The 26,884-nt window shown below is 41.4% G+C and overlaps 1 protein-coding gene across 3 annotated transcripts; it reads right to left on the reverse strand.

Moving 5' to 3' along the window:
- Positions 1–1,865: 1,865 nt before the first annotated feature.
- Positions 1,866–25,708, reverse strand: prdm1a (PR domain containing 1a, with ZNF domain). 3 transcript variants are annotated; one of them, XM_026185605.1, is made up of 7 exons: positions 25,531–25,708; positions 12,746–13,075; positions 10,688–10,807; positions 9,166–9,418; positions 4,534–5,615; positions 4,291–4,419; positions 1,866–4,173 (listed from the first exon to the last, which is right to left on the reverse strand). In XM_026185605.1, the coding sequence occupies exons 2-7, from the start codon at positions 13,052–13,054 to the stop codon at positions 3,568–3,570; spliced, it is 2,499 nt and encodes an 832-aa protein (XP_026041390.1). In that variant the 5' UTR covers positions 13,055–13,075; positions 25,531–25,708; the 3' UTR covers positions 1,866–3,567. The 3 variants fall into 3 exon arrangements, with proteins under 3 accessions (XP_026041390.1, XP_026041391.1, XP_026041389.1); XM_026185606.1 differs by lacking the exon at positions 25,531–25,708 and adding an exon at positions 25,358–25,408; XM_026185604.1 differs by lacking the exon at positions 25,531–25,708 and adding an exon at positions 16,140–16,401.
- Between the last annotated feature and the right edge of the window lie 1,176 nt (positions 25,709–26,884).

A 26,884-nucleotide genomic window follows, 5' to 3' on the forward strand; every position in this document is an offset into this window, starting at 1 on the left:
TCCTTTCCCTTAATGTTCAGACGTCATCTTTTACTGCTCTTACTTGATGGGTTTCATCTATGACTGAGCTCTGCTTGTAATGAAAGTAACAGTCACTCTCACACACACATACACATGCAGGTGTTTTCAGTTAATCTGGATGGTTAGACCTTTACTCAGGTTGAAGTTGAGCAGGGCTGTGGTCGGAAATGTGCAGCGTGAGGTCACCATCTTAAATATACAAACAAGAAAGGGGCTACATCAGCATTATTATGTTTTAAAACAAAAGTGATCTCTGTAATCTCCATATGTCATACTAAGCCACCTGAAAACCATAATGCATGACCAGTCAACAGTCATATACACAATACGTGGTCATACTCATTTAACTGTCCCAAAGAAGCACTGTGACAAATCAAGAAAAGGACACACACTGCTTTAAAAGGCCCACTCAAAACCAAGAACATGGGTGCCTGTGTCATCGTTTCCGAGGTCTCAGTGTCTGCTTTTGCACACGTCAGGACTAAACATTGAGAATAGCTTTATCCTGACTCATTTTTGTAGATTAGATTTTCTTTAAATGCATGTATATAAGTATGTATGAACAGTTATAAGAACATGTATCTGACTGTGTGCTTATGTGTACTGTTTGAGGGAAATGTACTGTAGCAAAGTCCTTCTGAAAATTACAGAAAAGTACCTTTACCGGATATTAAAAGTAAACTGTGCCAGCTCATAGGTGTTAAGGAGTCTGAGGGACCTCGCAGTGCCTTAAGTCACATTGTCACGGTTCTGGGTCATTTTGACCCAGCATTTTCAGTTTCTTGTATTTTGGTATTTTTCTGTATTGTGGTTCATTAGTTGTCCTGTTTTGAATATTATAATCCCAAGTTTCAGTGTTATTCTGGTTAAGAGTTTGCCCTTAAGTTTAGTTCAATGTCTAGTCTGTGCCTGTTTTACTTTGAAGGTCCATGTCTCATGTTAGTGTTTCCAGTGTTACTCTCCACTGTGTTGTCATTATGTTTCATTGGAGCTCACCTCATGTGTGTATTTAAGTCCTCAGTCTTCCTGTGTTCAGTGTCACGTCGTCTGTGTTACCTCGTTCTATCTAGTCAGCATAGTTCCTCTGTATCGTCTCTGTTATCTTAATTTTTTCCCAGTGTAGGTTTTCAGTTAGCTGTCACTCCCGTTTGCCTTCGTTTGAGTTGTATTCATGTTATCAGCCACAATAAAGGCTTGTTTTTGGTTTGCAACTCAAGTTCAGTCTCCTCGCCTCTGTCTGTGCCTGGGTCTCACTCACTCCACAGACATCAGGCAAATAAAGTGATAAAGTATTGGTGATGGGCTTTTACAGCCTCTTGAAAGCTCTAGGGTTTTGCAGTCTCCAGTCATATACATCTATTCAGATATTAAGGAATAGATGTTTGCAATTGCACCTATTTTAACTCAGTCAAGAATTATAATAGATTTTCAATTTCTTATAGACAAAATTGACAAATTTCCAGAAGCTCAGGAGACATTAGATCAAAATTTCAGTTTATACTTTGAAAATAGATTTAAATTTTCAGGTTATACATTAATTTGGCCCATAAAAGCAATTGTAAGTAGCTTTGTCTGCTTCTTTTAGGCAGGAATATAACTTGTAGATATATAGTGATGTACTTTGAAGTAGTGATTGTATGAAGTGTTTTTTGATGATTAAATATATGCTACAATTACAGCACATACAGCTATAAATTCAGATAGTAATATAATTATAAAAGGTAAGCATTGCTATTCACCTTTTATCAGATTTTCTGTACAGTTCATGTATAGTTAATGTTTGTTTTTTTTCAACCCCCAAATTAAAATAAAACACACAGAGCCATATCGTTTAGATTTCAACAGTGAAGATTTATATCATAATTTACACATTTTGACATATTCGCTCATAAATAACTATGTAAACAGAATGTAAACAGAGACAGTTTTCAGGGGTATCTCCTCTGGAGTTAAAGCTCTGAACGAAGAAAGACACGCTTTGGTCAAACATTAGTTAGAGAAAAAGACGATGAAACAGAGGAGGAAGCTATGGAGATCAGGGTGTTGGCGTGTAACTGCTAACGAAAACCACAGTTGCACCGTTGTAGTAACATTAAGTTGGGTCTTAATGCCATGATGACCAGTATCATATATATTGTACAAAGTGTGAATGGTGTGAGCATCGGCACTGAAGATATAAAGTAGGACGAGGGGGCCAGTGCATGAAGGAAGGCCGAGGTGCTTTGGTGTAGGCCAGTTCGGTAACGAGATAGTGGACGGGCAGGGTTGAAGAAATGGGCCATTGTTTCTCAACCAAAGTATTAACAAATAACATTAACAACAATAAAATCAAAAACATGAAACACAACGAAAGACCACAGCTAAAGAGTGAACACCTCACCATGTACACAAAATACATCATCCCTTCCCTTCTTCAGCATTTTGATTTCTCAAGTCCTTCCTTTGTTTGGATATTTCCATTTTTTTTGGTGTGCATTTAAAATGAAAGCCAAGCGAACTTTGGTTTCTGGTGTCAACTGTAAATCCCTAAATGTGAGGACGTTCACACCTCTGTTGGGTGTTGACAACGTTAAATAGAAGATAAAACAAAACAAGAGGAGGGACGAGGGAACGGAGGTGGCTTACCAGCCTCCCAAGTCTGTTATGTGCTACACGTTGAGCAGGCTGTGCCTCTTCTTTGGACCACATGAAGAGCTGCACTCCAGTTCAATTTGGTTCTTCTTCTTCAAGTAGCAAAAGAAAGCAAATAAATACAAAACTCCCATCTTCAGCTGTCCTTTTAAATGCAAACACACACAGACACACACTCATCGCATCCACACTGAGGTAACCGTTGTGAAAAATATACAAAAAAATGCCCTTTCTTGTTTCATTTAAATTAAGTAGGCATCAGAAAAGGGCGTAGAGAAGTTATTAAGCAGGGCTGAGTTAAACGTCTTCTTTCTAAATTAACAAATTGCTCTGCCACGCTTTGGCAAGCTCTCTTAAGCCTTTCAACCTGCTATTATTGATTTCTACATTTAAATAGGTAAAACCCTGAAGAATGGATACCCCTGGTTCTATAGGTCAGAGGTCACAAGACAGATATATGCATAGGGAGAGTGACTATCTACAAAGAAATGGCCACAGGAAAAAAAAAAACTATAGAAAATCAATGTAACCATCCCACATATTGCTTTTGAAGACAACAAATAAAAGTAAAATAAATTAAGTATATAACAACAAAACGATCAAAAAACCCCACGGACATCTGAAATTAAAAATAAAATAATACAAGAACAACAATGATAAAAGCATTATATTAATAACATTACAGGTAAATCCTGTGTACATGATTGTCTCTAAGTATAATAAATGCTGAAACCATTAAGTAGTCATGGGACAGTGCAGCCCTGAGTACGTGAGTCCCTGAAAGGTTTAAACCCTGGAGTGGTCATGATGTCACTACTCATGACAACCAGGTAGACATATTTACAGTTGTTGCTCCTGGCAACCCAGTCCACCATGCAGTCTTGGCTCTATGTCTCTCAGGTGCAAAAAGGTCACTTAAGCGTGATCCTCTGATTCCTGCTTGACAGTTATGTTGGCAGGAAGTGGGGGGATGGGACTGCTGTGCCGCATCTTGATGACCGACGTCTCGTTTGGGGACTCGTACGCACCATAACCTGCAGACCGAAGCTCAGTGGTTTTACTCTTGTGGTGGGGATGGAAGTTTGAGGACTTAATGTCACTCTCCCTCCACAGCATCCCCAAAACCTGCTTCTCCAACATGGCTTCCATCTCCACCCCTCCCTGCAACTGCTCCAGTCGCTCAGCATGTTCACTGACGTCAAAGCGCTCAATCTCCTCATTGGCGCGGTGCACTTCCTCCAAGGCAATCTGGCTTGAAATGGCTGGGCTTCCAGAGCTGGAGCTTGCAGCCAAACAATAGCCCTTCAGGTGAAGTCGCAGGCTACACAGGTGGATGTAGTGGCGATGGCAGTGGGGGCATTTGTGTGGACGCTCGCGGGAGTGCAGGCGCTTGTGCAGCTTAAGGTGGACAAACTGGGTGAACTTAGCAGGACAGAGTTTGCAGTGGTAGGGCTTCTCCCCTGAGTGAAGGCGCAGGTGAGTTTTCAGGTTGCTGGTGCTGCTGAAGCGCTTGTGACAAACCTGAATGATGAGAAGCAAAAAAAGAAACCCTGTCAGAACCCTGTAGAAACCCACCAGTTAACAGTCATCTATGCTCATTAGCACTCTGGTAAAGCAATAAATGTGATATTTTCTCACCTGACATTCATGTGGCTTCTCCCCAGTGTGGACCAGGTAGTGTTTTTGCAGGTGAGCCAGCTGAGTGAAGCCTTTGCTACAGGTTTGACATTTGAAAGGTCTCTCCCCACTGTGGACGCGAAGATGAACCTGCGTGACAAGAAGAGAAAAAAACCCCGTCTCTACATGCTAAAGATAACATTGTGATTCAAAAAGCATGCAGGACTAATAATAAGCTAAAAACACATGACAGCCAAAACCTACCTTCAGGTTTGACAGCTGTCCGAAGGTCTTGCTGCACACGTTGCACTCATATTTGATTTTGCCATTCTGCTTCTTCAGAGGGTAAGGCAGTGCCTTGTAGCCTGCTGAGCCTGCACCACGCTTCACCTTGGTCAGGTTAATTGCCTCGTCATCGTGACAACGCTCGCTGGTGTTGCCCAGCAGGGCTGAGGTAGGCTTAGTGGGCACCTGCTCACTGGGAGGTGCTGTGCCTGCAGTCGGGGAGCCGCTGGAGGGAGCGTGGGCTGAACCATGAGAGTGAGGGTGCCTGGGATAAGTGCTGTGAGGACCTGTTGTGTCTCTCAGAGAAGTAGCAGCTGAGAAGGCACTTGTGGGCCCTGGAAGGAGGAAGTCTCTGTGGCCAGAAATGGAGGAGGGGTGCACAGGGTCAGGTATTAGGAAGCGCCTCTGTGTTTCAGAAGGCAGGAGGGGCACATGATGGGGCAGGAGGTTGCTGTAGAGGGGATACATCCTGGGAAAGATTCCTCCTACAGTTGGGATGCCACCACCAGGGAGAGGATAGTGATGGGGCATAAGATAACGTGAGTAAGGGGCCCCTGGAGGGTAGAAGGGAGAGGAGAGGGGGGCAGACGGTGGGGAATAACCAGGATAGGTTCCCAGTCCGGTGGGATAGAAGGAAGCAGGCGATGGTGCTGCACCAGAGGGGCTTCCGTGAGGGCTGCTCTCTGGGCTGCTCCTTGCTGATGGGCTAGGTGTGGCTGAGGATTGGTTGCCAGGCGAGTGAGTTGAGGGGTAAGCAAGGCGGGCAGCTTTGTGATTGAGGAAGTCCTCAGATATTTGAGGGTGGGCCCTGAGAGGTGGGTAGAGGGCACGAGGGTACAGGAGACGATCGGGGCTGTCGGCACAGCGTGGACGTGTGGGAAGCGGCCTGTTGGGCTCCCTCTTTGTGGACGACGAAGATGAGGTGCCACGCAGAATAGAAAGAACACTGTGTTCTTTCTTTGGTGGGGTGGGGGTCACTGCGACAGGGGACGGGCTGGATGTTTCTTGCACATGCTCCTCATTGCTCACCTGCTGCTGCTTTACCTCCAAAATAGACTGCTCTGAAGGGACAGACAGAGAAAAAAATGGTCAGGGAGGGGTTTGTCAAATCAAAAAAATGATTTTAAAAACATTTGGCATTTAAATCACAACTTCTTTATAAGAACATAAAAATCTCTGTAGTAGAGATGTGTGCAACTCTGTGTTAAGAAACACCATTAGTAACTCAGTGGGGCAATTAGCGTGACAGATTTGACGAACGAGTGTGGGGCCAAAAGACGGGAAGTGAGGTGTGACAGCTCCCTTTAGGCATTCTGTGTGTGTGTGTGTCTATAAAATCAAGATAAAATCAAATGGTGGCAGACCGACAGAGAGGGCTGATGGAAGGTTTCCTGCTAAAGATATACTAAGAAAAAACTTGGCCTCCACCTGCCCTCCATAAACACACATACACACACCTACACCATGTGACAAGGTACACACACACAGAGGCGCCTCCAGACAAAGGCCTCTGTCTGATTTGTTGACTCTTCCACTTTTGGACAGCACACACACACGTTTGATCAAGCTCCTGCTCTCCTCATTTTCCTGGCCACTTGCTATTGTTTCCGGGTCAAAGGTTAAATTAAAGCGCTTCCTCCTCACTCACTCGCACCTACTGTCTTCTCAGTATGATGAAAGAGTAGATTAGGAGGCGAGCTCACTCACATACACTCTAAAAGCCCCGGGATGTCAGTTCGCAGCACATCTCGGCTGTTAAATTGCCACAGATGGGCTCTTAAAATGCCGTTGTGTATTACCTATAAGCTCATTTAGTGGGCAGTCAAGTTTTTACTACGAGGTCGCCCAGAGGGACATGCGTGTGTGATATTGCAAGTGTGTGTGTTTGAGAGAGACGGAGCATGTCAAAGTTAATCTTAAGTGCCAGTACTGGTGAAATTTGCTTAACTCCTCCTGATTCAGCCCTTCACTCACAGTTGCACACATAGTCAGTGACCCTTTTGTCAGCAGTATAGCGACAGTGTGTAAACACTGAGGTTATCAGTTAGTCTTACTCCTCCTTCTCTACCTCCTCCCTCCATCCCTCTTCTGAAAAACAAACAGGGCAGCCATCTTGGAGATATCAATCTGTCAACACGGCCCTTCTGCCAGGAAGTTCAAGTAGTCAACAGAGGGGGGTAGGAGGTGCAACTCTACCTCTCTCATTCCCTCCTCCACCTTCTTTCTAGTCTTTTTAAGTGGCAAATATATCAGCGTGATTGGCTGACACGCTCGCACACACATGAGCAGCAAGCTTGTGTGCATGTGTTTGAGGTGAAAAGGGTGGCTATAAATATGGTGGCATGTCACGCTCCTGACTGTGTGCGTGTGTGTGGGAAGAGAGAGTGTCTTTGAACACAACGCATGTACACACACACACACACACACACACACATGGATGACAGGTGCTCTCCAGCGCTAACACTTCAAGAGCGCATATGACGGCGACAAAAAGAGAAAAAGGAGAAAGTGAGGGAGTAAAACTGTGGTGCATGCTCACTCATTTTGCTCACACACTTAAACACATACATATGTCTGGTTTTGCTATGACTGCGCTAGAAAGAGCTAAAACCAGAAAGAAAAATATGATACAAACAACTGTCATCGTTGCGCTCCTCGGGAATATAATACAGGTTGTCGCTCGGTTCGGAACAGAAGCTCTAGTGCCTCCTTAAGGACACATGTAACATTTTACAACGAGCAAAACGCAAAACTTTGATGAGAATCTAGTGGGCGGTATCAGAGATTTTAGTTTTTGCAGTGTAGACTAATTTCTCTAAAAATGAAATGGTTTGAAAGCCCCAAAATAATCTAGTGGGTAGGCTACCAAATTATTGCAAAGAGTTAGTTTATAATGGTTATCTAGTGCCTAGATTTGCATTAGCTAGCTACCCTACCAAAACGTGGAACTTATTTAGTATTTAAGCGGTTCATTTCGGGCGCATCTACTTGCATTAGTAGCGAACAAAATGAGTCCACTTCCTCAAGCAACAAATCGGTGAAAAATAACAATATTTTACAACAGTCGATGCCGGTAAAGCAACGTTAAATAGACTAAAATCACTAATAAACTTCGATGACTTAATGGTATCACATTCGGTGCGCAGCATGACTATTAAAATTCAGCAAAGCAGCTTCCTCTTCTTTTACCTTTTGCCCTTTTAACTGAGTTTCAGTTTAACGTTACTTAGTCAGAAAGATTGTGGTTTTTCTTCTTCGTTTTACTCAGCCAATGACATTATTTCTGACAACGTTTGTAAAGCTTAACTGTAGTGGGCAACACCAACAGTCAAATGTTTTACTCATTTTAGGAATGAAAGATCAGTAGAAGTAAAAAAAAAAATAAATGAAAAAGGGCTAGAAACTTGTGTGGTAGCTCCAGGACAAAAATGGAGTCAAATGAAACAACTGTTTCTGCTGCAGGTAAGAATCGGTATTCAAGTCACTGGTAGGTCAACAAAGCCTGTGGGGCTTAACTGACAGGGGAACCTAATTAAAGGCAACACTTCTACTGTATACACGCTGAGTTGCGGGGAGGGGAGGCAGGCAAAGGGATCGTGGGTACCTCCTGCCTCTGTGCCCCAGGTCATGCGCATTTTTCCCTGGGCAGTGGAGTCACTCTGGCTGGGTGTGCTAGTTCCTCTGCCAGCTTAACACTACTATTAGCCTGCTGTCACACCTGGAAACCACTCAGCTCCCACTCTCTGCCTTTGTTTTCCTCTTAGCTCGGTCTCCCTTTGATCAGCTCAACTACAGTGAATGAGCGTAGTTAGTCGGCCGTGTTTAAAGGTTGAGATTAAGCTTTTTTATTGGTTAGACTGATTAGTTAAATACCATTAGTATGAAATAAAGCACAAATATTTGAGAACTCTTTTTAATACTTGTTAATGTGCATTTTGCATATACTCTTATGAGAGCAAGTTTTTCCCGTCAAAAGGTCACCGAAAACACGCAGTCAAGCAAACACACTCTCCGACTCTTCTGCAGAGGTTGAGCAAGGTTTTGTGCGTGCACGTGTGTGCGAGCTTTTATGTTAAAAGCGGGTCTTTAAGCGTGTAAGACTGTGGCATTAGGGGCCGTATCCCCTGTCTGTGTAATTACACTGTCACTAGCACACACACACAAGCAAAAATACAACGCTGATACTGACAGAGATGAAAGGTTGTTGGTCTTGTACTTTTGAGTGCGTGTGTGTGTGTGTGTGTGTGTGTGTGTGTGTGTGAGAGAGATAATGACAGGCTAATGTTGAGAGAGGAAGGAGACACAGCTATATTCAAAAACACTGCTAGGGTTTAAGAGCGGCGACAGGACACAGTCAAGACAAACACACCTACACTGACTATTGATTTCATGTTTTTTATGTGCGGTGGTCAGTGCATCAGGCGAGTAATAATGCATGCTGCTCTTTCACAGCAAGTGAATGCTGTAGTAAGTTTTAACCACACGAGATGTCAGATAACAAATTATGTTTAACTTCAGAAAGAAAAATTAATGATTAATGTTCCAGTGAATGTCACTACTTCTACTCATCAACTTTGTGGTTTCAAAAAATGTCAAATCACGGGAACTTACTAAGTTTCTGCATCATCAGCTCCCCAGACGGTGGGTAGTGCAGGCGTCGGGCAAAGTCGTGGCAGTACCAGACAAGCAGCTCGGCACCAGCTGGGACAGGCTTCACAGTATAGAAGTAAATCTCCATGCCATTCTGACACGCCGCCAGGTTCTGCTCTGCTGCCGAGTGGGCCGGGTTCACATACCGCATCCAGTTGGAGCGAGTCTCATCCAGGCCATCGACAAAGTGATGAAATTCTCCGTCCACATAAATCTGAAAAGAGAGAGGAAGAAAAAAATAATAGTGAGTTAATTTACCTGAATGTAAGATTACACTGAAGTTAATTTAACAGAAAAAAGGGAGAATAATATAAATCCCTTGTCCTTTGTTCCTTTTTTATGCTTATTCAGGTCTTATGAGAAGAAACAAAGCAGTAACATGCAAAAAACTTATTTCACTCTTATTTCACCCCCTCCTTCACTTATTACATCTTAATTACAATGCTAGCAATTTGATGAATAAACAGGTTAATTTAAGTAGCTAACAAAGCAAATATCTAAATAAGTAACATTACCGCTTAATTAAAATAGTGAACTAGCAAAATTAGGAGAAGAAGTTAAACAACTGGCTAAAATGCTGGTAAAGAAGCAATTCATTGATTAAAAAAAATCAATCAGAAAACAACTAAACAAGTAAAAACAGCTGCATGTTTGTCAGAATACTTGATTGAAGTAATAAAGCAAAATAATTTACTTATCATGTAGCAAAGAAGTAGCTGCCACCAAGCAGACACCACTGGTTATAAACTGCATCACATACATACATCTTAAATCTTTTCTCGTCTCTTTCTTAATGGTTTCATTCCTTACCATCTCCCTCTCTTCACTTTCATCTCTTTGAGCCAGAAGAACAGACAGAGACAGACAGAGAGTGGTGAGGAGGAGGAGATCCTCTTTTATATTGAAAAGGGAAAGGAAAGACCAACTCATTTTCTGCCTCTCCTCCCCCTTTCTCTCTCTGTCTCTCTCGTTCTCTGTCTTAATAACTCGTTTTTTTCTTGGCTTGGCGTGTGTGTGTGTGTGTGTGTGAGAAAGTGAGATATGAGCATGAATGGAACTGTGGTTAGGTTCACATACTACACACACAGACACACACACACACACACAGACATGCACGCACACACACACACACACCACACACTGTGTAGGCGGTGGTCAGGTAGATGGTTTTTGAGTATGTGCAGTCGCATTGTCAGTTACTGGTAGTGATGGAGCGTCTTCTGGCGAACAGTGTGTGTCAGTGTGTGTGGACTTACAGGAACGGCAGCGTGACATGCTATTTGTATACGCTGACATCACATCCTCATCTCCGTTCCTTGAACAGACTCACACACACACTCACACACACACAGAAAACAGCAAACCCAATTTCCTGTTCGGTGACTGACTTTAGATGTGCGTGACGTCACAGGAAGGGGTCTCTCCGGCTTCTGAGGAAGTATGTGTTTCTGCTGTTGTGTGTATCTTTGATGTTTGTGCTCACCCTCCAAAAGTATTTGCGGTTGGCGTCTTTGGGGACGCTGTCAGCCGTGTAGATCTCGCCCACCAGGGGACCGAAGCGAGTTCCTTTGGGGATGTACTCCCTGCTGCACACGCCAGCCACCTGCACGATGACACGCACATATAGACAGGTTAGGAAAAAACACGTCAAGGCCAAACAGGATGTTTGAAGTGGATTGGGTGATGATGATGAAGTCTGAAATGTTTGAAGAGGACGTTCAGGTGTGTGGAATATGTGTTTTCATAATATCTGCACAGCCATCTGTAGTACATATCATTAAGTCTCATTAAGTCTTATTTCAAATACAGACTCAGACACACAGCGTCAACCAGCTGTCAACAGAGACAATGATTAATGAACCAGCTCCACACTTGAGTTCATCTGGAGCGTCTGTGTTGGTGTGTGACTGCAAATGGCTGAAGACAAAACTAAAATCTCTTTCTTCGAGTCTCTCCCTCTGTCTCTCTCCTTACACCTCTACTGCTTGCCACATCAAACCAAAACCACCGCCACTTCACATGCTTCAAGAGGAAACATTCAGATACTTGGGTAAAAAAACAACAACAACCATGTTTCTCCTTTTTTCTCACTCTGTCATCTGATTCAATCAAAGAGCAAGAGGTGAGAAGAAGAAAAGGAAGAAGAAGAAAAGCAAGGGATTATGTGGTGACTAGACGTTTGGCTCCAGCCATGGATGGTAGAGAAATGCACTCACACACATTTTCTTCATGCTTAACCCACACAAACAGAAGTCTTTCCCAAACCCCCTCGTTCCCTGATGACATGGGAAATCCCCATTTTTCCCTCAATAGGACCAGACATGAAAATGTGTTAGCATGTGATTAAAAAAAACCCAACTTATTAACAGGCTTTTACAAAGCTCTCTCTCTCACTTTGAACATAATGTAGCTTTCTTTCTAGAAGCTGCCATCCTCAGCCTTACCTTTGTTCCCTCTCTTAAATATTATCTGATAGAATATCAGCTTGTAAAGTTCTCTTCAGCTTCCCACTGCTAATCGCCTGGTGAAAAAAATCAATGACATCACGCAGCTTTACTGGGAACCTCCCAAGTGCCAAAACTGACATTTTCTGAGCGACAGTCATGCATCTTTAAAATACCTTGAAACACAGCATAGAAGTGCTGTGGCTTTTCTACTTTAAAATATCCTATCTGTGACAATCTCTAAAGTGGAAACAAGCTTTTTTTTAAATTGCTTATTTTTGCTCTTAGTCACTTGGATATCTGATTGTTTTCTGGAACATTATTAAATGCTTTTTAACCCTTTGCTGCTGCAAACCACTCTTATCACTCTAAGAGTCATGGTGGTTCTGTTCACTCTCCCTGTTATCAAGTTTCATCCATTGCCTGTTGACATTTTGACTTTGCCACCCCCAGTTAGATCAGTGAAAAAAAGTCTATTACTTTAAGCTTATCTATAATCATGTAGTGGGCGATTGGTTAGTAAAGAAATATTTACAGTACAGGAAATCATCAAATGCTTCATATGAAGCATTTGAGTGATCAAAGCTCAAATCACACTCTGACACTTTCTCATTCAGCAGTTTTAAGACGAGCAGATGGAAACAGTCTGATGCACTGTGTTGGATGAGAGGCTTGATGGTGCCCCCTGCCTGCATGGTTCGGTATTTCAAGTAGTTTTATGACTTGAAACAATTGCGATCAAGGCGCCATAATTTTTCTCAGATGACACAATCCTTTTCATGGATAGATACAAGCTGATAAAACAGCACTGTAAGTCAAATCTGTTTCTGATGTTTCACACACCCACGCACACATAAATGCCTCTGTGTGTGTGTGTGTGTGTGTGTGTGTGTGTGTGTGTGTGTGTGTGTGTGAAGTTTTACGAGACCTGACCCCTTTTTTATTACATGACCCATGTCTGACTCACAGTTGTGTGTATGTACAGATGCCTTTCTCTGCCTCAATGTGTATGAAATATTCTGGCTGGAGAGAAAGTTTGTCTGTCTGCCAGCATGTGCCCGTGTGTGTGCGTTTGTGAGTGTGAGAGAGAGTCTGACCTCCTTGCTGCCAGCCAGGTGTTTGAAGGCCAAGTTACGGGGCAGCGAAGCCTCGGCTCTGGTCGTCGACATCATCATGGCATCACCGTCTGGGCCCGCCTCACATGCCGTGTCTTTGACAATATACGTGCACTTCTCTTCAAACTCTGCCTCTGTCCACTGTGTCATGTCTGCTTCCTCCATGTCGACGTCGTTATCTGTCATCGTGCCCGCTCCACCTGAGCCTGTGCTGGTGGCAGAGGAAGCCATCTTGGCTCCGTGGCGTGCGTCGTCCTGCTCCATGGTGTGCGCCCCCTCACTGGTCAACATGGCCGAGCTATGAGAGGTCGCCTGGACAGGAAAGGCAGGAGCGAAAAAGGTTACTTCTGATCACTTTTATCTAAATATTTCCACTAATGGAAGCTCAGCAAGTGAAAAATAGTTGAAATTAAGAAAGACATTGCAAAAATAGAACAAAAAAAGAAAGAAGTAAGAGAAAGAAAGCCGAGTAGATGGAAGAAAGGAAAAGGAAACTAGATCAATCGAGACAGACAGTAAAAAAGCAACAGAAAGGAAGAAGGGACAGCAAGAGGCAAATAAGAAAAAGAAAAAGTTAAAGAAGAGAAAAAAAGAGAAAGTAGAAACTGGGAGTGGTGGGAAAAACTACCACAAGAGAAGGAGATATGGGAGGAAATGATAAGAGGAAAGAAAGAAAAGGATTGGAATGATGTAAGATAAACTCCGAATGAAGAGATCAGGAAAGACAAAGAGGAGAGGAAGAGATGTGATTATTATGTGTGGTGATTCAGTGAGAAAGGAGGGGGTCTGACTAATGCTACAGTCACACACACACAGACATACACACATATAGACACACTTACACACACGCGTAAATGAACATGCACACTAAGGGAAAGACAGGAAGCTGCTTGTCTTGTCAACTATTTAGACTAAATGTTAACTAATTTGGGAAACAATTAGGGGAAAGAAATGACAAAATTCCAGTCTTCATTTTGTCATGACTCTAGTAAAGACCAGCTCATTTTAATAATAATAATGATCTAATAATCTAAATGCATACCATTTTCCAAATAAAACTCCTAATCCAGCATTGTAATAATTCATTCCTTTGACTACAGTCCCAATCATTTTAATCACCTGAAATGGCCCTTCTGGTCTTACTGGTGTTTGTATTACAAAGCTTTTTTGTTATCAGAATTGAGTGATGTCTTCAAGGTGAAACTGAACATGACTCAGGCTGATATAGGAGCGTAGGATACCTCAGGAGACAACGATCAAGCGCGATAACGAAAAGCAACTGATGAGGAACTGAGCTTGTGCTCTCACACATAGTGACGAAATATGATTATGAAAATCCCAAACCATATGAAGAACTGTGTGTAGTTTTTACAAGCTGCGCTGTCGATGAGATTTTCCCCTTTACAAAAGATCAAGCGTAAACGAAGTTCTATGCTTGAGCCTCAGAAAATCGACCCGATGTTTAAAAGAACAATATAACAAAAAGTAATTAACGGTCTGAGCAAACTTTCCAAGTGACCTCTTTGTCTCTAACTTTCTTTCTTTTCCTGAAGCAAAGAAAGTTTTCCTGTTTTGTTTGCGGTCGTTTTCTCCCATGCTTTTACTCAGAAAGACAACGACACTGCAACTTGGAGCTTAACTAGCTTACACATGTAAGAAATTTGGACTTTGCTGGATAATGTGATGAATCTACTCAGATTATGTGACGCTAACATCTTCCGTATTTCCTCCCTCTTAATTCCCCCTCCTCCGTGTCTCTCCCTGGGGTTGAAGACAGAGGAAGGAAATGCTGTCTGTGTCTGAATGAAGCTAAAATTGGAAGCAGAGTGGCACTGCAGCGGAACCGGCAAATCATCCCGACTCCCAGCTTGTGTGTGTGTATGTATGTTAGTAATGGACGGGGGAGTGATGAGGAAGGGAGCGTCAAAACTTTTCCATTTGGGGGGCCACAGCAGCGCAAACAAAACTTCAAACGTGATCCCACCCAAGACAATCCCACACACACATACAGGGACAGGCAGATATCCACAAAGGGACAAACATGCTGCTTGTCCCACGCAGAGCAGCAGAAAGCAGCAGATCTTCAGTGAGCACACTCAGGTCTGCAAATGCTTCTGAAGCCACAAAAAAGAATATTTCCCTCACATTCAACAACTTTGTGCTTAAACAGTCAGCACACAGATACTAAAGTTACACATGAAAATAAACTCTATAAACACCCTTAGTTACTGAAAATGTAGACTTATATTTTCAAATTTTAACACTTTTATAGAAGACAACACTTTTGAGCACTTGCAACCAATGCAACTGACTTTCCTGTTCCAGAATTGCAATCAAAAAGTAGTTTCTAAACCCAGAATCTTAAAGTATGTTGACTGTAACAGTCTGACTTGCCAGGCTGTAACAAAGCAAATCACCCAAAATACATTTAAGTATCTTAAAACCACAAAATCTAATTTTTGACTAGCAAAACAATAAAAACTCCAGTGAGAAAGATTTTTCCCAATCAGCGGCTAGATTTTTTTTTTTACTACAAAGGATACGCCAAGCGAACAACAGGTTCTGCCCAATTTGTTATTAAAATGAAGATCACTTGAAAGTGATCAGTTATGAAAATACAATATTTGATCTCTCTTGAATTTACTTTGCATAACAGCTGCAACATTGAAAACTAATAGTGAAACCAAGAACCAAGAAACAATTCACTGTTTGCACATGTAGAGCAACTGAAAAATATGTAAAAGGCGAATCTGCATACAGGCAGCCAGATTTCACATTAAAATGACATTAAATAACAACATTAAATTCTAAAAACCTGAAAAAACAGACATGAGGAATCATGCCAAGACTGTTTTTTTCTGAAATTCATGTGGGGGAAAAAACACTACTGTTATAACAAAAATCACATGTTTCCATGAACAAACAATGATTGATTTGTAAAAATATGTAGAAAATACGTCAAATATGTGAAAATAACTGAGCTGCTAAACAAACATTGTAATACCTCAGTTTTTCAAACTAGTAAAAGCATCTGCAGCAGCAGCTAACCATTTTAAGAAAAATCTTATTAGAAAAATGAAGTCACGTTGGCTGCAACCTCAAATTTCTAATTAAAAATCGTCCTAATGTTCAGAAAACAAGGCTGAAAATGAGATTAAAATAAGCTTAAAAGTATATTAAACTGGATTAAAAAGCACACACAAAAAAAAACTCTTAAAGTTTTATTTCTACTCTAAATTCTGAAATTTTTATTTAGTTTCTCTAAAACTAAAAGAAAAAAAAATACAAAAGCAAAAAATCAATCTTTGTTCTTCTGTATCTTTTAGTAAAAATGTAAAAAAAAAATTGAGCATACGAACGAATGCTCCACACTTACTGTATAACTCTGGTCCCATCCACACATAGGGACGTCCGGTCAGATCCTTTCTCCCTGTATGTCTGTGAAGATAGCGTGTGTGTGTGGGACAGGTGCAGTAGTTCTCCGCTCCTTCTGTCCTTCCAGCTCCGGGTGCTGATATCCACACTAATGCGAGTGTGTGTACTCTGAAGTGAGTGTATGTGCGAGACAGAAGTCTATAGCTCCTCCTCTTGGCTCCACCCCCCTCATTCTCTCCTTCCTAACACACACACCAACTTTTCTTTGGAAGGAAGCAGCATGTGCTTTCACCTGAGGCCATAAGCTATACACACACAGAGACGCCGACATACACACAACACTGAAAACACAGCCTTTTGTCCCCCTGCCTGTTTTGTTTTTTGCAGTGATTATGATTATGTGTGAATATAAGTGTGTTTTTTTTGTGTTTAGGAGTTTCTTTCTCTGTGAGTGTGTCCATTCAAAGCATTTAAGGAGTAAACAACAACAACATATGTGTGCGTGAGAGTGTGTGCATGCGTGTGTGTGCATGTATTGGGGGAGGAAACTTTGAGTCACTGTCACAGGACATCCCTCTCTTCCTCAGCTAAACACACACAGTAACACACGCGCGCACGCATACACACACACACACACACACACACACACACACACACACACACACACACACTTTGCGTATACCTCTAGGGGGCAGGACTGGTTTGCTCTTGCTGCTCTTGCAAAAGAACTTAAAAGTACTCTCTCTCTCTCTCTCTTTTATTGTCTCTCCCCCTTTCTCTGTCGCTCTGCATCTTCCCCTTCAAATAACTTGCTCTCTGTCTCTGTCTTTCTCCATATGCTTCTCCCGCTGTCTTTCTTTCTTTTACGTTTTACAATGACTTCATTTCTGTTTTAATAGAAAATGAATTTTGCCTTATTGGCTCACATGCGATTGCACATGTCTGACAGGGAAGAAGAAGAAAAGGCAAAAAGAACAAACTCAAGCAATTACAACTGGTTTATTTTAAGGACAATACGCTGTATCCACTATATCCTAAATGTAAGGAACTCTTCTTTATCTCCTTAGGGCCGCCATCACTGGTCAAAGTAATTCTGGAGGAGATTTGAATGTAAAGACATTAAGGCAAATAAACTAAAGTTAGGGTATGTCACTGGAAACTAAGACACTGAAAGACAACACTGTAGTTACCTTTAAAACACATGGTAATATCTATAAACAGATATCAGCATATGAATATGTATAATCAATCTGCAACTGACAAACACCAACTTTACCACTGGAAGTGGTTTGGTGTTCATTGTTTAGCTCAAGTAACCCTTTACACTTTAGCAGGCTCTGGTTGCATGCAGGTAGATATTTCTTTTGAAGAACAAAGTGTACTAACTGTAACAACTATTGCCTTACAGCCACTTAACTTTTTAATACATCTACATTCCTAAACAACGAGTAGATGACAGAACAGGAAATCTTATCTCTTCTGGCTTCACTGAAAGCACAAAAATATTGGTCTTTGCTTCCGGACGTTAAGTCATCAGACAATAGCTGACAGACTGGATCTACAGCGGCACTGGCTGTAGATTACAAAAGAGAAACTGTTCTGTATAATACCCAAAGGTTCTAAGTAAAACAATACACTCTCTCATCAGGATAATTCTGCTGCTTATTGTAAAATATGCTCTCAATGGCAAGATGTTTCTGGCTATAGTTGACATGGGGAAAAATTAAGCCTATGTGAAAACTGCAGTTATTCTAATGGCCACTTCAGGCTGGCTCTGAAATCAAGTCGGCCCTTGAAGATTGATATATTGAAATGCCCAACTTTGCAGCATTTAAAAAGAACCTGCTACAAAAATGATTTTGGCCTTTGGATAGTTTGATAGATGTTGTAGCTAGTGGACGTCTGCCAGGCCTCACCTTTACTGCTTCTTGGCAGTGTTTGCGGTGCCGGTGCTGTTTTCAAATGAATTAACTAAGACAGCAGCAGCCAGAATAAGTTTTCAAAATGAAGAGTCCAAAATCAACGGGTGATATTACGATGGCTATGCATGCATCATTTATACAGTCCACAGGTGTAAGTAAGACAACGGCTTTCGCTCAGTTCTCTCTTGCTATACATTTTGTATCTACTGTCTTTCTTTTTTCTTCCTATACATCCTCTCTCAGCTACCAGTTCAGTGGCATGCATAATTTAACGCACAGCTCTCACTCATTCGGCTTGTTATAACAAAAGCTCACTCTCTTACTAACACTGGAAATTCCCATCTAATTGTCCCCCTGACTCCCTCAATTTACCTCCTACTCATTCGCCTCCCTCCTCTCCTCGTTTTCTCCTCATTCCCTTTGATTTCCACATTGTATTTACAAAAATGATTTTCCACACTGACCTCTAACTCTAGTTTTTCCATCACTTTTCCCCTTTTAAAGCCTCTGTTCCTCTCAGGATTTTCATGTTTTTTTGCTCAGGTTGCAGAAGTGTTTTTTTTCCTCTACGACATGAAATTCAGTAGGTAAGTATAAGATCGGAAACTAAATCAACAAGTATATTAGAACTTCACAATATATAAAAATATATGCAGAATGAGTGTGAGAAAGAGACTAAATGAAATAGTTTTTGACTTTGATTTTTCTTTTTGCATAAATGAGAAATTCTCCATTCATACTATGAATTTTTGAGGGCAATAAATTTGATTATTCTCTTGTCTGGAAGCGTATGACTTTATAGTCTAGAATGCAAACTGACATTAAACTGAAAGGAACCGAGTGTACATGATATGAGTACTAGTCTGACAATCATCAGTATCAGCCCTCAGAGGCCTAAATGAGCTTCCTTCTGTTTGTGTTTTTTTTTCCTCTAATGAAGAATGATGATCAGGAAAAGAAAACAAGCAACAGGAAGACGACAAGAAGAAAGCAAGAGAGAGAGAGAAGGAGAGACAGACATCGGACCTCTCTCGCTCTGTCTCTGGTGACAGAGGGTCTGACCACATCACTCGCTGCCTACTGCTTCCTGCCAACGGACGACCCCGGCATAGACACACACACACACACACACACACACACACACACACACACACACACAGAGCTGCAAATCTGCCCCACAGCTGTCGGACATGTTGATGCTTTACAACCAAGCAATTCCTCCCTGTGCAAAACAACCGGCGACAGAAAGAGGGAGAGAGCAGATGAGAGACAGAGAAAGCTTGAGGAGAAAGAGATACTAAAAAGAAAACACTCTTTTACTCAAAGGAGTACATTTTTTATCTTCTATCATCATTTTTATGATAGATGATTCACTTAAAAATGACTACTATGTTTCCCTTTCAAGTTTCCTTCACACTCTTTGTGAAGGGGTGAGGACATTTATATAGCTATGGGGTATCTGAAGTTGGTGGGGAGCAGTGTCTGAAGTTACCCTGAAGTCACACTGAAATGTGCTTTTTTAAATTGTATTGTTTCCACAGTGGCCCTGCATGCATACCTGCAGGATACAGAGAGGACAGACAAAAGAGGGTCCAAAGACCTCCTGGGTCTCTGTTGGTTTAACAGAGGGCCTCTATCACAACCATGCTCACACATACAGTAGCGTGAGCACACACATATTCTCCACTTACACAAACTTTCTACACAGCTTGGCATTTAAACTCTTTGAGTTATCTTGAAATCTGCAATTTGTGAGACGTTTTCAAAACACAAGGAAGTACAAGGAAGAGCAGAGAGAAGAGGAGAGTAGAGAAAGAACAGAGACAAAGAGAAAGGTGGGTTTCAGGACATACATGTGGGATTAACACCTCACATTCCTTTGAGTAAACCACAACCTCTCTGTCTGTGTTTATCCCCTAATAGCAGTCAGAATCTGGTAGTCTGCATGGCCAAAATATATGTGCACACATAAACATGTATCTCCATCTTTTATGAAAGATTTTCTTCTAACACTAAGTGGTAAGACTTTGCAAGTTTCAATTTACAGAAAAGGTGATAGGAAGTGTTAGGACGACTAAAACTCCACTTGGTTACATTTTTTAGAAAGATGTTAGCTCTTTCATCTCTTAAATAGCTGATCTGGATATGAACAAGATTGTTTGGTAAGAGTGAAAATACACCAAGGTTACAATCCCTTTTCAGTTTCGAGTAAGAACTCAGAGAGGAGACAAGGGTAGTTTTTCAGTTCTGTTCATATAAATTGTTGGCAGCAGTTTAAATTGTTTGGCTCAACAGAGATTTGCCTTGAAAATATTTCATTTTATTTCTAAATTCTAGAAAGAAAAAACACATCACTGTTTGTATTTTGGAAATTGTTTGTGCCAGTAAAAACATCCAAACACGAATGCATAGATGCTAAAGAGAAAGTCCCTATAAAGCGAAACACACACAATCAATGGGTCTATGGGTCCTGGTTGCCACTTGCCTAGAAATTCTGTCCATAAAAATTATGAACAGAATACCAACGCATGACAACTCTGGAAAAGAGCTGGTTTAGCTTTCCATGATCAGAATGAGATCTGTCCTTTTCCTCCCTAACCTGAGGTTTGCCAAATGGTGCAGCGCTTCCCAGGGAGTAGTATGATATCCTTATAATTAAAGCACACCCTCTGGTCTCCCTTCTTAAAGATGAGAACCGCCACCCAATTCTGCCAGTCCGTAAGCATCACCATGGGTCATCATAAAAAATGTTGCAGAGGTGTATCACCCAGACAGCCACACAACATCCAGTCCATCAAAGATGTCAGCGTGAATCTCACTCAGGTAATCAGCTAAATTTACTCTGGGCCCTGCGCAGAAAAATTTGTTGAACTACTTAAGTAATCTCGCCCCCTTGTCCTATTCTCTGCCTTCTCTATGTGTCAGTGGGGTTGAGAAGAACCTTGCAGTCTTCCTTCCACCACCCAACTATACAACTCAGTTGAAGGCAGCAGCATCCCACTCGCACTATAAACCGTGTGAGTATAGCAACACTCTCCCCTCCTGGGTTGCCTTACAGTTTGCCAGTTTTTAGGTGAGCCCAACTATATCCGGACAATATCTTTCAATCTCAAACACTAGTTCAGGCTCTTTTCCATGTGTCAAAGGCTAGTTTCAACAGACGGGGATCAGACTGCCAGTATCTCTGCCCTTAAATGCTGCCAAACACAGACTGCACCTGACCGACCCCTTGGCACGTGGTGAACACACGAGAGGACAGGCCCAGATCGCCCTTTTGGATTCCAAAAGCTAAAGCCAGCCACCAGTTGCTCAGGAGCTCCCAAAGCCTGAATCCAAGATGAGGTCCCGAAAACCTTGTCCAAGGCAGGATAAACCTGGTCCCTTAAATATTTCCTCATAGGTGTTTTTTAATTGCTCTTTGTCTTGCTCCTCACCAAGGACAAGTTTTCATTGGGAGTCCCTATCAAGGCAAAAGATGACAACATAGCTCCTGGAATGTCAGGAACACACAAGTCCTGCCACAATGGTAAGTTGGTAATTCCTAGAGGGTCAAAGAAAGAGTTTATCCTGATAAAAGTTAAATACTTTCGTCCCCTTTCTCTCAAAATCTTCCCCCCTCCTCTTTTCTTTCTTCTGCCTTCCCATCTTCCCCCATTCTCTCCCCTCAAGTCCTTCCTTGAGTTCTAAACATTTTAATTGAAGCCCACAGGCCATTTGATGCCTCGCCAAATTACTGCAGAGATCAGCTATTGTCCATTTCCTTTGTATTTGTGTGTGTATGTGTGTGTGTGTGAGAGAGAGAGAGAGAGGGAGAGAGAGAGGGAGAGAGAGACAGTGTGCTACTATGACCGTTACACTGTAGGCCAGTATATCGTAGACCCTCTAAAAGTGTGTGTGGGTTATAGGGAGTTAATCCCTGAATAGAGAAGCCATTAGAGAGAATTAGGCAGGTTAGACCTAACCATGATCCCCTCCTCTTTATTTGTGTGTCTTCTTGTGTGTGGGACAACCACGAACGCGTGGCATGCAGCAGGTTGAGGGCCTCAAAAAGTAGGTGGAGGTCCATCAGGGATGGAAGGGGGAGGGGTGTGAGGTAGCCACCTCTCCTAATCTTGCCAATCCACCCCTGCTGTGTGTACAAGCACACACACATAAATGGGCTCATCTTGACACCATCAACAGATGGCTATAGCAGAGAGGCCGAGGGTAAACTTGAGCAATATCCAAACCAGACAGTAACCCTCCACATTATCCCCTCCCCCAGAGTCTATAGCTAATCAGACTGCACGCAACCAAATACACTCTACTCATCAAGAGACAGCTAAACAATCATTCAGGAGGGTGTTCAGAGGTCATTCATGGTCAGGCAACAAAAGCTATGTGGCTAAGGTTAGAAAAAGGCGCGTGTCTGAAGTCTGTATAAGCAAACTGTTCTTCCAAACTTTGAGTAAGTACTGCCAGTGCCTGAATATATCCATGAAAAATGTTACTCTGGCTAATTATTTGTGTATATGAATAATTTATAATGGTACAGCCCATTTCGCCTTTGAGATCCATTCAATGTGTAACCCCCCCCAAAAAAAACAAAACCCAAATGAAAACTCAGAGTTCATTATTTTCATGAAATCTGTTGCATAAGCCACAACCATTATTTAAAGTATGAGCACCACTTTCTTTCTTATAACAAATTAGATGACCAACGTAACACCACTAAGGTGACTAAGCCAACAAGGAGCTTGCTATTGCAAAAAGAAACAGATGGAAACAGTCATACTGGTTGTTGTCAAAACTTTGAAGTCCAAATATCGGCAAACAATAGCCAGACACGATAACTGAATCTTGAAGTAATTTCTCCTTGTTGCTTTTTCTCAAGAAATAGCATAACGGGACATTTTTGTATACAGATTAAGTAACCACATGCATTGTCTTCATTAGCAAGTTTTCGAGGGCTTTTCTTTCATCTTTGTAAGAGGCTAGTATAGTTGTTTTCCCCAACTTCCAATCTTAGTACTAAGCTAAGCTAATCATCTCCTAGATCAAGCTTAATGCTTAATACGCAGACTTTGGCGAGGTATTGATCTTACCATGGTGTTAAGGCACAGGACGCAAATTACAGACTGTTCTTCTGTCACTTTCAGTGGTAGCTACCCTGGTAAAATATTTCCATTTTGTTTTCACCCTGTTTAACATTAGTTACCTGATTTCTCTTTCTGTTTGGAAAATCAAAGAAAATTCCTTCCAATCAAATAAAGATATCATAAAACATCTGGAATAAATGATTTTGATTAATCTGGATGCAAAAAACAACCAACAATAAACACAACAAAGCTTTTTTAGTGACTTTGATAAGTTAACAGAGCTTACAACCCCTAATTGTTGTGTTTGTTCTTCTACTTGTCATTCATTTTCCAGACTCCAGTCCAGGCATGTGAGTCAGTTTCACTGCTCCGTACGTCACTTGCAGACAACAACAAACGTCAGCACTGAGATGAGCTGAAAAAAACCTTCTAAGAAACAAAAATAAATCAACTTTTATGAAGCACTTTTGCAAGAAAAAGGGACACAGAGTCTTTCTGCAATCACTCTCAGGTAGCCATTAAAACTTGAGGACATAAACATGTTCCAGCAATATTCCAGTGAACAGCGGAAACTTGAAGTGAGTCACGACATGAGAAAAGCGCCACTGAGATAACGCTCACAAATACACATGCCTCATGCAACACCAACCTACATCCTGGTAGTTTCAACTAGAACAAGCCTCAGGAAAAACCACTTTAGTCCAATAGTTGGGCTAAACTGGTTGATGAAATCTAATTAATAGTCACTTTTAGAGTCTAAACTACCTCACTGGTCTTAACTGGAGAAGACTCATAGATTGCCAAAACTGACTGAATTAGCAGAATGCCAGAATCCTGTGTGATATGAATTGTGACTGTTGGTTTTGTTTGATATCTGAAGGCATTTTGACTCCTTGTACAGTAGGAGAAAACTGTAGGCTTGGTTTAAGTGGACACTTATAACCAGCAACTGTGAGCACTTTTAGTTGACCAAATACTTCAAATTTATCAGGACAGAAGAGCTAAAAACACAGTTGTGACATGTTTGGAAATTTCTTCATCCATAAGCCTTTTCCCATTTCTCATCGACTGTAAGCTGTAAAGCTAACGTCACTCCCCCTGGAAATCAAAACTAAAAGCTGTGTAGGCAGACATTTTTTATGCTCTTGGCTCTTAGATATGGCAGCTTGGTCATGATACCGCTGGAGTGCAAGGCCGATTGCTCTAGTCATACTATTTATTAAATATTTAGGACTTTTAAAACAATGAAACTAGGGCCCACAGGATGAAATAGTCCGGATTCCTTTTAAAGCACTTAAAGATTATTGCATTAAAAATTACATTAGGTTTTTCATACTAAGTTATTTTGTATTTTGATCATTTCTTTGACATATCATGGACTTGAGAAGACCTAAAGTAAAATGAAATGAGTGTTGGTTGACACAGTTGTGCAGAAAAAGCCCTTTTTGAATCTGTCTGTGTGGAATTAGCATGTTCTCCCTGTATCCATGTGGGAAATTTGTGCAGAAAAAGCCCTTTTTGAATCCGTCTGTGTGGAATTAGCATGTTCTCCCTGTATCCATGTGGACTCTCCTTGTACTTTGGCTTCCTCCCACAATTCAAAAATCTGCAAATTAGTTCAAGTGGCAATTTGTTGGTGTGAATGGTGTGTTGGCCCTGCAACAGACTAGCAACCTGTCTAGGGTATACCCTGTATTTTGCCCCATGACTGTTGGGATATGCTCCAGCTTTTTCTTACAATGCTATTGTTAGTAAACAAGGCATTTTTAGTTGGGAAATTTTCTGTCAGAATGATTATGAATAATATTGTATATTCAGGCATGTACCTATACCCATCATTCACATCCTTCCCGTAAAGCTCTTCCAGGGCACAATCTGTTTAGACTTTCCATTCCTCTCTGAACCATAACAGGGTTTACACTTGTCATTGGTGTTTATGCTTTTAAATTAAGACCAAGCCTCCTCAAAATCCGGGAGAAAGGAATGAGAGGAAGTTATAACTTCTTGGAAATGAAGAATTACTCTGTGGAATAAAAAACTAGCACCCAAAAGTCTAACCTGTTGTACATGTGTGACAAACGGCAAAATAACAGATTTATTAATCTAACAACTTCTAACCGAGATAACTCGAGGGTGTGTAAACTCCAGGAATCGGACTATTATAGAACTACAGTAATATATCAAAGCAACCTGTTACACTTCAGTGGAATTAAACTCACAGCTAGTGATGGGAGGATGAGTGAAAACGTGGCTCTTATCTGCGGACTACGACCGTGGCAAAATCTTCAATAAACTGATAACAAACTCGCCAATTTCATTACAGTAATCGCAAAACAGACTCACACCACACTTCACGCGCGCCTCCCCCTCCCCCGCGTGCCTCGGCGCTCACCTGTTACGCGGAGATGCCCTCCCTCCTCGTCGTCTGCAGGATTCTTTTGATTATATCAAACAGATATATTCCTTACCACAGCGCTATCTCGGACTGCAATATGTTGCTAAAAATGCTAAATGTTGTTTCGTGTGTTTTTCAATTTTCAATGACAACAAACAATCTGGCTTAACCCCGCCCCCTTGCCTTTTTCAAAATCCTTCCTTCCACCGTCCATAGAGGGATAGATGATTCATGTGTGGTGATATTTTTCTTTTCATCTGTTTATTGATATTTCTTGTCTGGCTTTTAAAGTGAATGGCTTCCCTAGGCTAACTGCTGTTTGCAACTCTTGTTTCCCACTTTCCTTTTTCTCCTTTATCCTGTTTCTTCCTCCTCATCGAGTCCTTCCTTTGACTATAATTCCTCCTCATTCCTCTCTCAGGCCCATTTTATCCTCATGCCTTCCTGTTTCAGTTTACTACACTGGCATGTGTCTTAATTCATCACTGATCATTTATTTTATTGTAGGAGACAACTTATCATTTAGCTGCCAATGCTCAAACCAGGGACATTGCTGATGGGGCTTGGTGCTTCAAATTAAGCCAAAGAGATGACCCAGTTGTGACTAGTTTTTATACAAGAGTTAAATAATCTTGTATTGTACCTATTGAACCCTCATGAAACCTTTCTTTTGTAGGGAGCGTAGGATTTGTCTGCTAATTAGCTTTAAAGAAACAATCTAGTGAGTCTATCTGGAAGACTAGCATGCAGCAAACATTAGTGTCAGTGGGAGGGAAATGTAAATTTAGGCTGGTCGCTAATGCAGAATGTATTTCTTGCTCTCAAGTGTGTGTGTGTGTGTGCTGGCTTAAATGAAAACAAACACTCAATACACAAGTTTTACACTTAACATGTTATGTTAATTAGTGCTCACACCTCAGAGTTTAACTGTCCACTTAACACTTTCTACTTTCACTAATGTGATCACCCTGGGCACACACATTTCCTAACAGGAGGGAGAAAAACTGTTGACACTTCGTTCACACCCTGCATCTTTTTTCTGCTAAAACCTGAAATGAGACAAAGTGGCTGAACCTTTTTATTATCTGATTCACAAGGTGATAAAAGGAAGTCCTATTAATGGACTTTTTCTTCTGAGTAATGATCAGTGGGAAAAAATGCAATTACAAAACCAGCAATTCCAGCGTTTAATCTTTTATGACTGGGCTGCATATTGTTTTAAAAATTAATTGCATTATGAGACTGATCTGATCTATTAATCTTGTTTGTGCTCTAACAAATAAACTGGCTGCTTTGGAAAGAAATATCAAAACATTATTAACAGAAGAAAAATGTTTCCGTACAGCTGACC

Source organism: Astatotilapia calliptera, chromosome 11, assembly GCF_900246225.1.
Source record: "Astatotilapia calliptera chromosome 11, fAstCal1.2, whole genome shotgun sequence".
Taxonomy (NCBI): domain Eukaryota; kingdom Metazoa; phylum Chordata; class Actinopteri; order Cichliformes; family Cichlidae; genus Astatotilapia; species Astatotilapia calliptera.